General features: G+C 38.3%; 1 protein-coding gene across 1 annotated transcript in view; it reads left to right on the top strand.

The window, feature by feature from the left end:
- Positions 1 to 43: 43 nt before the first annotated feature.
- LOC106942503 (CREB-regulated transcription coactivator 1-like) overlaps positions 44 to 12,103 on the top strand; it is a 30,821-nt gene continuing 18,761 nt past the window's right edge. The window contains exons 1-5 of the mRNA XM_015025787.1: positions 44 to 233; positions 402 to 547; positions 1,743 to 1,835; positions 4,100 to 4,198; positions 7,921 to 8,025. Of these exons, the coding sequence (XP_014881273.1) occupies positions 80 to 233; positions 402 to 547; positions 1,743 to 1,835; positions 4,100 to 4,198; positions 7,921 to 8,025 (597 nt within the window). The 5' untranslated portion in view covers positions 44 to 79. The remainder of the gene's footprint in view (positions 234 to 401; positions 548 to 1,742; positions 1,836 to 4,099; positions 4,199 to 7,920; positions 8,026 to 12,103) is intronic.

The following is a 12,103-nucleotide window of genomic DNA, read 5'->3' as shown; positions in this document are numbered from 1 at the left end:
ACTATTTTTCAACGTTGATTTAACATCATATGCTATCTGGGCTGTTTCCTGCAGCATATTCCCGACCCCAGAGCAGCAGATGGCCACGTCTCTGAAACCAGTGGCCCACAACAGTGGCGGCTCTCTTCCCGACCTGACCAACATCCAGTTTCCTCCTCCTCTGCCTACCCCGCTGGACTCAGACGACACTGCGGCCGCCTCGTTCGGCTCTGCCGGCAGCACTCAGACTCCAGGTAGTCCTCATATGGAGCCATGGGCTCAGTCAAAACTTATTATTGAGTTCTAATTCCTGATGAGCTCAAGCACATCCCCACAGGGCTTTTCATTTCAAACTTCTGTTAGTGCCAGTTTCATGTGCTTTTAAGAAGACTTCCCCTGTGCTGTTTTTTTGTACTGGGTAGGAGGGAACACCTCTCAGCCAACAGTAACCATGGAAATGGAGCCTGGCCAGGAGAACATGGTTCCTCTCATTCTGAATGCAGGAGACTCACACCAGCAGCAGAGCCTACAACTCTCCCAAACTTCTCCACCACTTCCTCTATCCCAGGTATTCTCTGCTCCAACAAGGAACTGGGATAGAGAAATTCTTATTTTACTTTATTTAACAAGCATGGAGAAATCAGCAAAGAAAAAGAGACTAAATCTACAAAAGAATCTGCAGGTTAAACCTGTCAGTGGTGACGTGAATAAAGCTTTTTGCTGTTCATGTCATTGGGAGCTTTCAATTTGACATGGATGGGAGAACGATTTACCTCAGCTGTTTAAATCAAGTTCAATGACAGGTAAAATACTTTTCAGCTTGGTATTTCATTAGTTTTAAATTCTATTTGCATAGTGATGTCTCCTTGAAGTTGCAGTTTTGGTTTAAAAACAGCATCCTTCTGTTTATTGAGGCCAACATCAACTCACCAAGTGTAAGAAAAAAAAACATTGTGTTGATTAATTCCATCTTTTAATTGTTTCGTAAAAGTAACAGAAACAAAATTAAATCTTGTTTAGATGGATGTGGCTCAAGATATTGGAAATGTTGTGCGAAGACGTCACAGATGATGCCTCGTGTATTTTGAATGTACTGAGTTAGCAAGCCAACATCTCATGCTCCAAATGACAATCTTGTTACATGAAGCAGTTTGCGTAGCAAAGTTAGGCTAGCTTAATATTAGCATGTTTCCTCTCAGTTTTGATATAGCTTGTTGATAAATGGGTTTGTAACATTTCAGTTCGGTTCCAGTTAAAGCTTAAACAAAACTTACAGAAAATATCATCTGATGCTTCATGAATTTAACTCTGTGTTTTCAAAAGGGTAAAATGTTCTGACTTTTGTTTCAGTTGCTCTCAGGTGAAATATCTTGTGATATCTTAGCCCCGTCCAGCATAGGTTACATGACTCTGACACACACCTGAATCTGCACCAGTGTCTATTTCACTAACAACATTGTCATGTTAAAGAGTTAAAAATAGCTAATTAGTTAAAACAAATCCAGATTCGCTACCCAGTCGACTCACACTATAGGCCTTTTTAAAGGATCTGTAGTGCTAGTAAACTTCATTCGCAGTATTTTTTAAAGACACGTGCAGAAAGAAAAGGGGCAAAGACAAACATCAGACGTCTCGAGGTTAGGGATTCAATCCCAGATGCCTCCAGAAAATTGCATTTTTGTTAGCATTTTAATATTTCAAGGGTCCATTAATGTCACCTCTCATTATGTTTTTTTGTATGTCTGTGTGTGTGTTCTCCCCAGGCGGCCATCAGTGCTATGAATCTTGAACAACAGTTGTCCCAGTATTCTTTCATCAATCAGCAGTCAATGCCCCAGACACACCAGAACCAGCAAGTGAGTTTCTGTCCAAAGTCAGCTGTTATGCAAAATGTTCAACAGTTAACCTGATCCCACATTACACTCCCGATTAACATTCTGAAAGCAGGAAAGAAGTATTAGCATTACTTGCTGCTGCATCATAACCAAATGCTTTAAATTGCCAAAAGAAGAAACAAGAGTAAACAACAAAAAATGCTGTTGAAAACTCTTTGATCAAAGGTTTAAGACCACAGATATCTTGCTCTGAGCCACGTCTGGCTCCGAGCAGATGGAATATGACTTGGCTTTTTCCTCCTATAGCACACAGGTTTTTTTAAATTACTGTCTTAAAATGTCCAACCTTACCAGTGATGGAGTGTGGTAAGAGGTTTTGTTTGTGCAGCTCAGCAGTCCTACAAAAATCAAAGAAGGAAGGCTTTTTGCTTTTGGCCTCAGAGGAACATGATGGAAAATTATATGAAAGCAAGATTTATGCCCAGGTTTGGACTCCTAAACTCCTAAACCTTTGGTCATCTGCTGAAGTGCATCCTTGAGTTCAAGTGCAATTTCTAATTTGTCTTCTCTGTTTGTTTTGTCTCTTGCTCATGTTTCTTTGTTTCCATTATAAAACTCTGGTACTACTCTACTACCTGGTTATAATATGAGTCATTTTCTCCCCAGTCTTATAATTTTGATCAGGAGTGCATATTTAGATGTTTGCATAGTGGAAAGAAATCCCCTTTGGAATTTGCTAAGTGATATGACCATCCTTTCATATTCTGAACTTAACATAAAGTGAAAATCCAGAAGCAATAAGTATAATTCATTCCATCTTGCATTAAAGCAGCAATAATCTGAAGTTATTGATCTTAATGCAACCTTATTAGTTGCTGACATCATCGTAGAGGAATTCTCACCACCCTTCTTAACAATGCGGTTTCACTTTTATTGACATTTGCTGACTTGAGGTTTTGTACTTGTCTCTTTTTACCTGGTATCACAACATTTTATTCAGTTTGAGGTCTGGACTTTGACTAAGCCTTTGTAATATCTCAGTATTGTAAGAGTAATTTCTAAGCAGAATTGATTGTTGACCCGGTAACAGCAAATAAAATTACAAATCATCGATCTTCCGCCATTGTTTAACAGAAAAGGAGCATCACAAAATATTTCTGGTGGTGTAACAGGGCTGTTTTTAAATTTATATGTGTCACTTCTGACTATAGACTGTTTCGCTATGGAATTAATGGAGATGTTTTACTCTAGGTTTAGTTTACTAGCTTATATTGGATGGAGTTAAGCCCAAACAGATATCATATATGGCTCAGTATTAGTGCTAAAATTAATACTATTTCACACCTAGCCGTGGCTGCTTCCTTATTGCACAAGGCTATATTCATTCTGAAGCTGGCTACTGACCTCATTAATGATAGTCCAGTGCTGGTAACTGAAAGGCCGACGATGGCTAATGAGAAGAAGACTACTCAGTCGCATTAGCTTTGCAGAGGCTAGTGACTTGCATGCCAAGGTGGGTCACCCACTGGAGTGCCTGCTTCCTCTGGCACTCCAGTGCAGTAGAGATAAGCTAGTATCTCCCTTGCATGGGCTAGCATTATCCTTGAATAGGCTAACAGCTAGCATACTTAGGCTGGTCACTCACGTTTTTTTTTGAAGAAAGTTTTATGAAGGAAAATGATTGGCATGCATTATCTGTAAGCAACATATATTAGATTTATTGACATGTTCTTTTCTAACACATTAAGCATAAACATGCTGTATAATACGGAACTGAAGTTGGCTTCCGATTGAGTTTCTGATTCCAGTAAATGGCTAATGGGCAATTCCCATTTTACTACCTTGAACATCTTTAATTTGCTCTTGTAAAACTTCAATACTTAGACTCTTCAAGCATGGACTAAATTATTCTGCACTGAAAGCATAATATCTAAAATTTAGTTTGTGATTTATGAAACCTTTACTGATGCCAGCATATCATTAATCATGTCAGCAGTAGGTGGAACCCAGCGGTTCACAGGTTCACTATTGTGAATCATTGGGTTCACAATAGTCCTAATTTTGGCGCTAATAATGCAGCGTAATCACAAACTGTTTAGGTTTAGATTTGTCTAGTGGAAGTCACAATGTGTCTTATAAAAAAAAAAAAAAAAAACAGGAAGGCCAGGTGCCTTAATCTGCATGACACATCAAAGCCTGTCTTCTACCTTTAGAGAGGATTCTTCTCTCTGTAGTTGTGTTATGAGACAAACTTATTTATTGTGATTCCACTGCTTCCTCTCCAGCAGACGGGTCTAGTCCAGCTGCCGTCTTCTGTGAACTCCTGCCCTACGTCAGACAACAAGACATCTGCACAAACTAACATGACCATCGACATGAATGCGGTGAGCAGTGCACAGCCCGTATGGCTTTTGTTAGTGGAAACAACGAATCTGTACTTTGGCTGGTTCCTGTACTTTTTCGGGAGTTAAGTCGGATGTTATGACTGGGTAGATTTCTGCCCCTGTGTGTCCGTGGTAAAGGAAAACAGTTTTAAGTTTTTAATGGTTTTAAGTGTAACTTGGTGCAAACCTATTCTCCTTGTTTAAAATTAAAATAAAATCTACACGGTATTATGCTCATCCACAAAATCATTCAGCTGCCTGTTAGCATCTTTAGTTTTGCTGTTGTATGAATGCTGAAGTGGGGAGGTGCATGAGGAAGTGGTTTACATCCAGTTCGTCCAGGGAATGAACAGAAGAAAAAACGAAAACATAAAACTTGAGGCTCAGAAATGTTGACTTTGAAGATCTACAGCAGCGGCCCTGTCAGACAATCTAAAACATGCAGTAAAATCTTTATTTGTTTATAAAGCTGCTTTTTAACAACTTCAACAGCTCTATTACTTTTAAAGTAGCAGGTCAATAGGTCATTCATGTTTTCCTGTCTCTCTCTGAGCATGTTTGTGGACAACATTACGGGATAGCATGTTCAGGTTTGCCTTCAGATTTTTCTTTATATTCTTTAATGGGGCTATGTGCAGGCCTGAATGTACACAGTAAAATCAACGTTTTTGATTTGTTTTTGGAAAAGTACTAAAAAGAGGCAAAATTATGCAACTCAAAAGACAGCAGATGGTCAGTCTGATCTCTTGTTGTGCCTTGGTTTTATTTCTAGCACTTTTTTTCTTGTTTTAAATCATTCCCTGCTGTTTTTCCTGTTTCTTCCTGCCAGCTTTGTTATGCAGTGAAGAGATCTGCAATATTTGTTTTTATTCCATTACCGTGTTTTGCAAAAAGGCAGCAACAATCCTCTATGTATTTTATTGTGATACACCACACAGCAAATTTGGAAGTGTTCCATAAACTCCTACAGAGTTGAATTCAACACTTTGAAAGTGTCTATATTGGTCCACTCTGGATGGTGTAGAAGTTACACTTTTGAAAGTGTTATTTGTGATAGAGTTGAATCAAAACTCATAGTAGTTGAAATCAAACACACTTCAGTGTTAATCTACCCAACACTAGTGTATAGTGTCAAAAGTTAACACTATGAACGTGTTAATCTAACACAGAACGGTGTAAAGTATATATTAACATAGAAATCTGGGTAACACTTTATTTGAAGGGGGGTGAAAAAGACTGTCATGACACTTTCATTAACATGACATAACACCTGTCATGAACATCAATAAGCCTTCATGAATATTTATGACTGTTGTCATAAAGCGTCATTCGGTAAATTATGACACTTTTAATACAAAGTTGACATTATTCAAAATGTCTTTGTTATGACAACTTGACATTAACCAAGAAATCATTTCTGTTTAAACTTTACCTTTAATAACATAAAGTTACCTGATTTTTAAAGTGCAATCAGTAATACTTTTATAACAAATTTATAACAGTAATGATTTCTTGGTTAATGTCAAGTTGTCATAACAAAGACATTAAACATAGACAATAAGGACGATTCATTTGTAGTTTTGTGTGTCATAAAGTTAAATATAAGACTGAAAATAAAGCCAGTCATGTAGCACAACATTTTATTCAATATTTTACATTTACTATGTCACTAAAATCAGTCAGTCTGGTAAGGTTTTTAGCAACCATGAGTCAACAATGGGGCACTTTATTATATAAATTACTGGGTATTATAAACAATTTTCAACAAGGCTCTCTTTTACAGTTTTCATTGGATGTTATAAATTAAATTTGGATTCCTGAAGGCATGTTTTGCTTCCCATTAGACCCCCTTGTAGGTCCAGGCTAGGGGCCTGTTGCAACCCCTACTCTATCTGTTGCTCCTTCCCTGATGCGACATCACAAATATGTTACAATTGTGTGAGGAACTGTCTGGTGTTGATTTCTAAGTCAACACCAATCTGAGTGTTGATTTAGACTGTTGGAGTTAATTTAGAAATCAACAATGGACTGGATTGCTTTTTGTTTAAGTCTTTGGAACTCTGTAAGTGAGTGTTAGGGAAACTAAGACTCACTAACACTCATGTTGTTGAATTTACACTGTATTTTTAACATACAACACTTACACTGGAAATCTAACACTTCCGAATTTGCTGTGCAACACAAAGTAATGCACAAAGGAGAAGTGCCAGCAGCATGGTTTTATATGTTTTCACACATAAATATCTAGATGGTAAATTGACATAGACATTTTCGTTCTTTTCTAGTCTCTCTGAACACGAAGAGCTTTGTATGTGTGATTCCAGGAGCCACACTCACATTTCTACATCAGAGTATGCAGCTTGGTGTTCATTTACAGCCTTTATGTGTTTTAACAGCTTTGTAAATTTTTATTCATTCTTTGCAAAATAGTTAAAGCTCAATCAAACTGAATGAAGAATATCTGTGAACATCAGTTGTGGTGTCTGTTAGGCCTGGACTTTGACTGGGCCATTCTAACTCATGAACACGCTTCAATATAAACCCACTCCATTGTAGGTCTGGCTGTGAGTTTAGTCTTAGTCAGAATTTCTTCCAGGATTTTCTGGTATTTAAATCAATCTATCATCCCCACAGCATAATGGTTTCATTGATACCTTGTTCACTTTGATTCTCCCATGTAGAGCCCCCTTCAACAAAAGTGGTCTCTTTTGACAAGAGAACCCTCTTCAACATGTTTGTTGTCTCCTACAAGGCTTCCAGCAAATTGCAAACTAGACTTCTCATGGCCTTCTTTTCAAAATGACATTTTCCCTGCCATTGTTCCATGAAGACAAGATTTCTGAATTGCAGGACTCGTAGTTGTCATGTCAACAGGTTCTCCCATCTAAGCTGTGGGTCTTTGTTGTTCCTGCTTCTCTGATTAACTCTGTCTCTGTCCAGCCTGTCGGTTTAGACCAGAGGTCTGCAAGCTGGGGCTCCGAATCTGCAAGTGACACTTTGGGTCGTCAACAACAGCTCTTTATAAATTTATTATAAAAACAAATGTTTTTAAATATAGATATAGACAAATCCTGGTCTCATCACATTCTCATGGAATAATTTCATTGGATTTCCACAACAGAATAACACTAAAACTGCCAGTAATATTTATCTTGTCTTTAGCTTGGAAATTTTTGCATAATTAATAATTTTCAACAGATCAGCATCCTATAAAAAATGCATCTGTTCTTTTTCCTTTTTTTTTTTTTTTTTTTTTAAAGCCTAAAAGTACAAATAAAATGTTGGTTCTTTAACAGTGGCAACATATTTCCCGTAGTAGAAATTGATCAAAAATTATAAGTTGTCTTCTGTCAAAATGTTATGTAACAGTAGCATCTCTAAATGTCGTTTGGAGCCAATGGATCTCACTAGGTTTTTATGGGTATTAAACTAAAAGGAACAAAACAAAAATATGTACATGCCACACTTTCCAAAGACTGATTTGTAGTGTAGAAACCATCAGGAAACCATAGCTTTGTGTTATTATTTTCCTCCGTTTCATAATTACAAGGTCATTTGTGTTGATCTAGCATGTTAAGTCCCAATAAAATACATTAAAGTTTGTGGTTGTAACATGAGAAAACTTGGTTTAAGAGTAAATGTTGAAGTATGAGAGGAACGGAACTGCATATGACTGTAGAAGGCGCTCCTGTCTGAATAACAGATGTATCTTCTCGTGTCAGGCTGCCTCCCTGCAGCAGTACCGCCACAGGGTCGGGTCCTCAGCCAATCAGTCTCCAACCTCTCCTGTCTCCAATCAAGGCTTCTCACCCGGAGGCTCACCTCAAGTAAGGGCGTGTGAGCCGACGAGCCGAGGGCTCGCTCTGTGTTGACATTACCGTCCCTTCCATTTCGTTCTGTTGTTGTTTTTGGCGCTTGGGGCTGCTGCCCAGCTCACCCCCCACCTCACGCTTCCTCCTCCCTCACAACTCGTTTCTGTTGGTACTGCAGATCTGGGCAACATATTTTCATTTCTATCCAGTTTACACATAGAGTCAAAGAGCCCCTTTCTAACTCAAAGCGTGTCACATTTCAATGCATATGCATCCCTGCTTGTCATGAGCAAATATGCAAATTTGTCACATCAGATTCCGTATCCCGTGCAGATCTCCACCAAAATTGAAGAGTCTCCTGATGTCATGGAGACCTTCACAGATTACTTGTTTTTACAGTGTAAATGCAGGAAATTTCTTCCCTCTTTTCTCAATCAGCATTATACCTTGAATTTTCACACTTGAACAAGATGAAGAAAGGCAAATGCTTTTCAAACTCTTTAGTATATCTTGCCCAGATTTAGCCCGCAGTGTTGTGAAGCCCTCCGTGTCCTCGTTGTGTAGTGTTCTAGTTGTTTTCTGATGTGAGTCCACTCTCTGCAGCTTTTGTGGTGTTTGCATTGCGTCTCAAATTCTTGCTGCAGCCTGAAGTTGTTCTTGTTTGTCAGATGCTTGTCTGTTGTGTTTCCGCAACACAGTGAGGTATGAATGAGCTGGAAGATGACTTTATTTGTCACACACTTCCTCAGTCTCTCTTTCCTCGATGCTCTTAATGTTACAAGGCAAATTGACACTTGAATGCACAATATATTGAATCCATACGATAGCCGTATCATTGCTTGTTGAAAGCTTGTGGAAAAAAGTAGTGGCTCACAATCTGGGAATTACTGCACTTTATAGCGATGCAAATCTTTCAATCAATTCCAATTTTTAGAGTCACAATTCAGAAACACTTTTTAATAACCAATTTTTCTATTCAAACAGTATAGACATTCTGTCTAAATTATGTGAGTGACTAGAGGAAATGCAATGTTTAAAATTCTGTAGCTTAAATTATCAGTAACAGACTAAGCTTCACACTGCAAGATTTTAAAATTGTCAGCTGATTTTCATAAAATGACAGACGACACATGACGATAAATCTCAGGTAAAATAGTTTTGGTCGTACAGTGTGTGGTGTCTGGCCAGACAACAGGAGCAACACACCACACACACTGATTCCACTCACTAGCATTCAGATTCCAGACAGAAACTCCCCCTAAAGCCCTCCAATACCATATGGCAGACACATGGCAGACAATTTAGAGGAAATGGAGAGAGTTTGGTGAATTCTCTTAAGTGATAAAAAATGTTGGATAAAGGAGTGGAGGCAACGCAAGCACAGCGAGAGTTAGTTTGCTGCTGTATGATATGGAGCTGAATTCTGTTTTTTATTGTTGTTAACCGTTGTTAAATTGTGTTTGGATTTTTTTCTGTTCTGTCGTTTTATTTAACTTCACCAGTTAAATATGGGGTTAGGGTTAGGGTTAGTTTTTGCTGTTTTGTCAGCTCATTATAATTTCTGTCCAACTCCTCCACTTGTTGTTTTGATTATGATATAAATTCCCAGGTCTAGGAATTGCGATTGTCCATAGAATCTTTTTTTTTTCTTCACCTCTACTACTTTAAGTGTTGCCTTGTAATCAGGGCTTTTAAATTTACTAGAGGTATGTATAATTTTGGCATCAACTTTTGGGGTTTAAATATAAAAAAAACAATTGGTTGATAATCTGAGATCAGAGCATCTCCATTAACGACAAGGGAAGATGGGGAGAAAAACAGATCCCAAATCTTAATGTTGCTTCATGTTGAGCCGAACACACCCAAGCTGAACTCTGAAGAGGTTTATGAGTCATAGTTGAAAGAAATGCCAGAAGACCTCAGGACAAAGAGTGCTGCAGCTGCAATATAAATTAAAATTTATTTGGACTGCATTAAAGCTGGGCTTTGTATGCTTGAGATGAAAAAGAGATACAGAAACAACAGTGGCAAGGGACATGGGTGAGGTGAGTTGCTCAGTGTGTGTGCGTGCATGTGTGTGTGCGTGCGTGCCTGTGCGTGTGTGTGTGTGTTAGTCCCGCTGAGTTTATGCTGCAGGGGCTGAGCTGTAATCCTGAGGTCATCCACTGTGGCCTCACAGTGTGCTCCGCTGTCTTGCTCTGTCCTGTGGAAACATGTGCAGCACTCAGCCATGATGTGCTTCCAGATCAGTATGACTGAGGAGATGATCCAATTACTGAGGAGCTGATGTTTAAAACAGGGAGGCTGTGCTGCTGAGTTTGTGAGGATATTCAAAAGAGAATTTCTGAGTGAACTGTCTTGAGTAGAGTGAGGGAGGGAAGCATAGAGTCATAAAAGGGACAACATTTTCAGTCATTCCCTTTATTATGTGGGTTTTACGTCACCAGTGGGTTCGTGTTAATTAAAACATCAAGGCCAAAAATCAACAGGAGAAAATGCCAAAGGAATCTCCTCCCCTTTATGACAGCGGGTCTTTGGGTGTTGCTTTTTATCAAACAATATTTCATTAACAGACCCCTACAAGAGAATATGGCATCTGGTATTGATAAATTGATTTCTTTTTTTTTATTATTATTTTTATTAATTTTAGATTAGTTACAACACAAAGAACAAAAGAGAAACCCGTGCTGCCTCACACATACACACACACAAAAGAAACAAACAAAACAAAAACAGTTACAACAAAATACCCCACATGAACAAGAAACAAGGTGTCAGTCTTCTCCTCCAGTCTATGTCACCTCCCAGACATCAAGAGAGAAGAGGAAAAAACAAAACAAAAAGAAAAAAAAACAAGGCAAGAATAAATAGAGCTGTAAAACAAAATAATAAAATACTAAAATCCTAGGGATCAAGCAGAAAAGACAAAAGAGGACCCCAAAGTGTCAAAAATGTGTCTGATTTGTGATCAAGATCATGGGTCAGATTTTCCAAAGGAAGGATGACAGAAATCTGTGTGAGCCACATATTTACTGTGGGAACATATGGTGAAGTCCATTGTAACAAAATATACTTCTTGGCAAGAAATTGAAAAATTGTAAACAAAGATTTAGAATGTGCATCCAAATGGTTGGGGGAAACATTTAGAAGATAAAACATAGGGGACAAGGAAAAGCGAACACCCAAAACCTTTTCAGTCACAGAATGAACGTCCCTCCAAAAGGTCCGTAATAAATCGCATGACCAGAATAGATGGAAAAATGTACCTCTATGCCTCAAACATTTGCAGCACAGATTAGAACGGTTGGGGAACATTCTCTGGAGACGAACAGGGGTATAATAAGATCTATAAAAAAGTTTGAAATTTTGTTCATATATAGAAATAGAAGTGCATTGAGGAAAGGTTCCACTGCAAATCTTGAGCCAATCTAAGGGACTGAGTTTCACCTCCAGATCACGTTCCCACAGGTGCTTGACAGAGTCAAAGCTTGATGGTTCAGAGCTGAATAAGGATGCATAGAACTTGGAAATCAGACCTTTGGGAGATTTGATTGAAACCAGAGTATTTTCTAAGTCCCTCAGTTCCCTACGGAATGCATTGGACCTAAACAATGACTCCATAAAATGCCGAATTTGAAGGTATTTCTAAAAATCTTTTTGAGGGATGTTGCTATTGTCCCTGATTTGATTAAATTATTTAATAGAACCATAAATCAACAGACCAGAGAAATCAGTCAGACCAGAAGAAGACCAGTTCACATGACTGATGTCATAGAAGCAACTTTCTTTGAGGCAGTACAACGTTTTGTCTGGAAGATTCCTTTTTACTTTGAAGATATGTCCATTTCTGTTACTTTAGCATTTCTTGTAAAACGCAGAATCGTTTTTATTTTTACAATCTTTTATAAACTTAAGATAGGCTGAGATTTCGATCTGGGTCCAAATGTTTGCAGAATCAGTGTACAGTAAGTTTATGCTTTGAATAGACCTACATGTACTTTTATGTGTAGCATTAAGGAATACACAGAAATGTCATGAGATGTGGTTGGTGGTGGTGAAGTAGAACGCAGGGACCCAGATGATAATAATGATG

This window comes from Poecilia latipinna, unplaced genomic scaffold (assembly GCF_001443285.1).
Source record: "Poecilia latipinna isolate Pla-1442-1.1 unplaced genomic scaffold, P_latipinna-1.0 Scaffold4324, whole genome shotgun sequence".
In the NCBI taxonomy this organism is placed as follows: Eukaryota; Metazoa; Chordata; class Actinopteri; order Cyprinodontiformes; family Poeciliidae; genus Poecilia; species Poecilia latipinna.
This window is presented reverse-complemented; position numbering and strand designations above follow the sequence as displayed.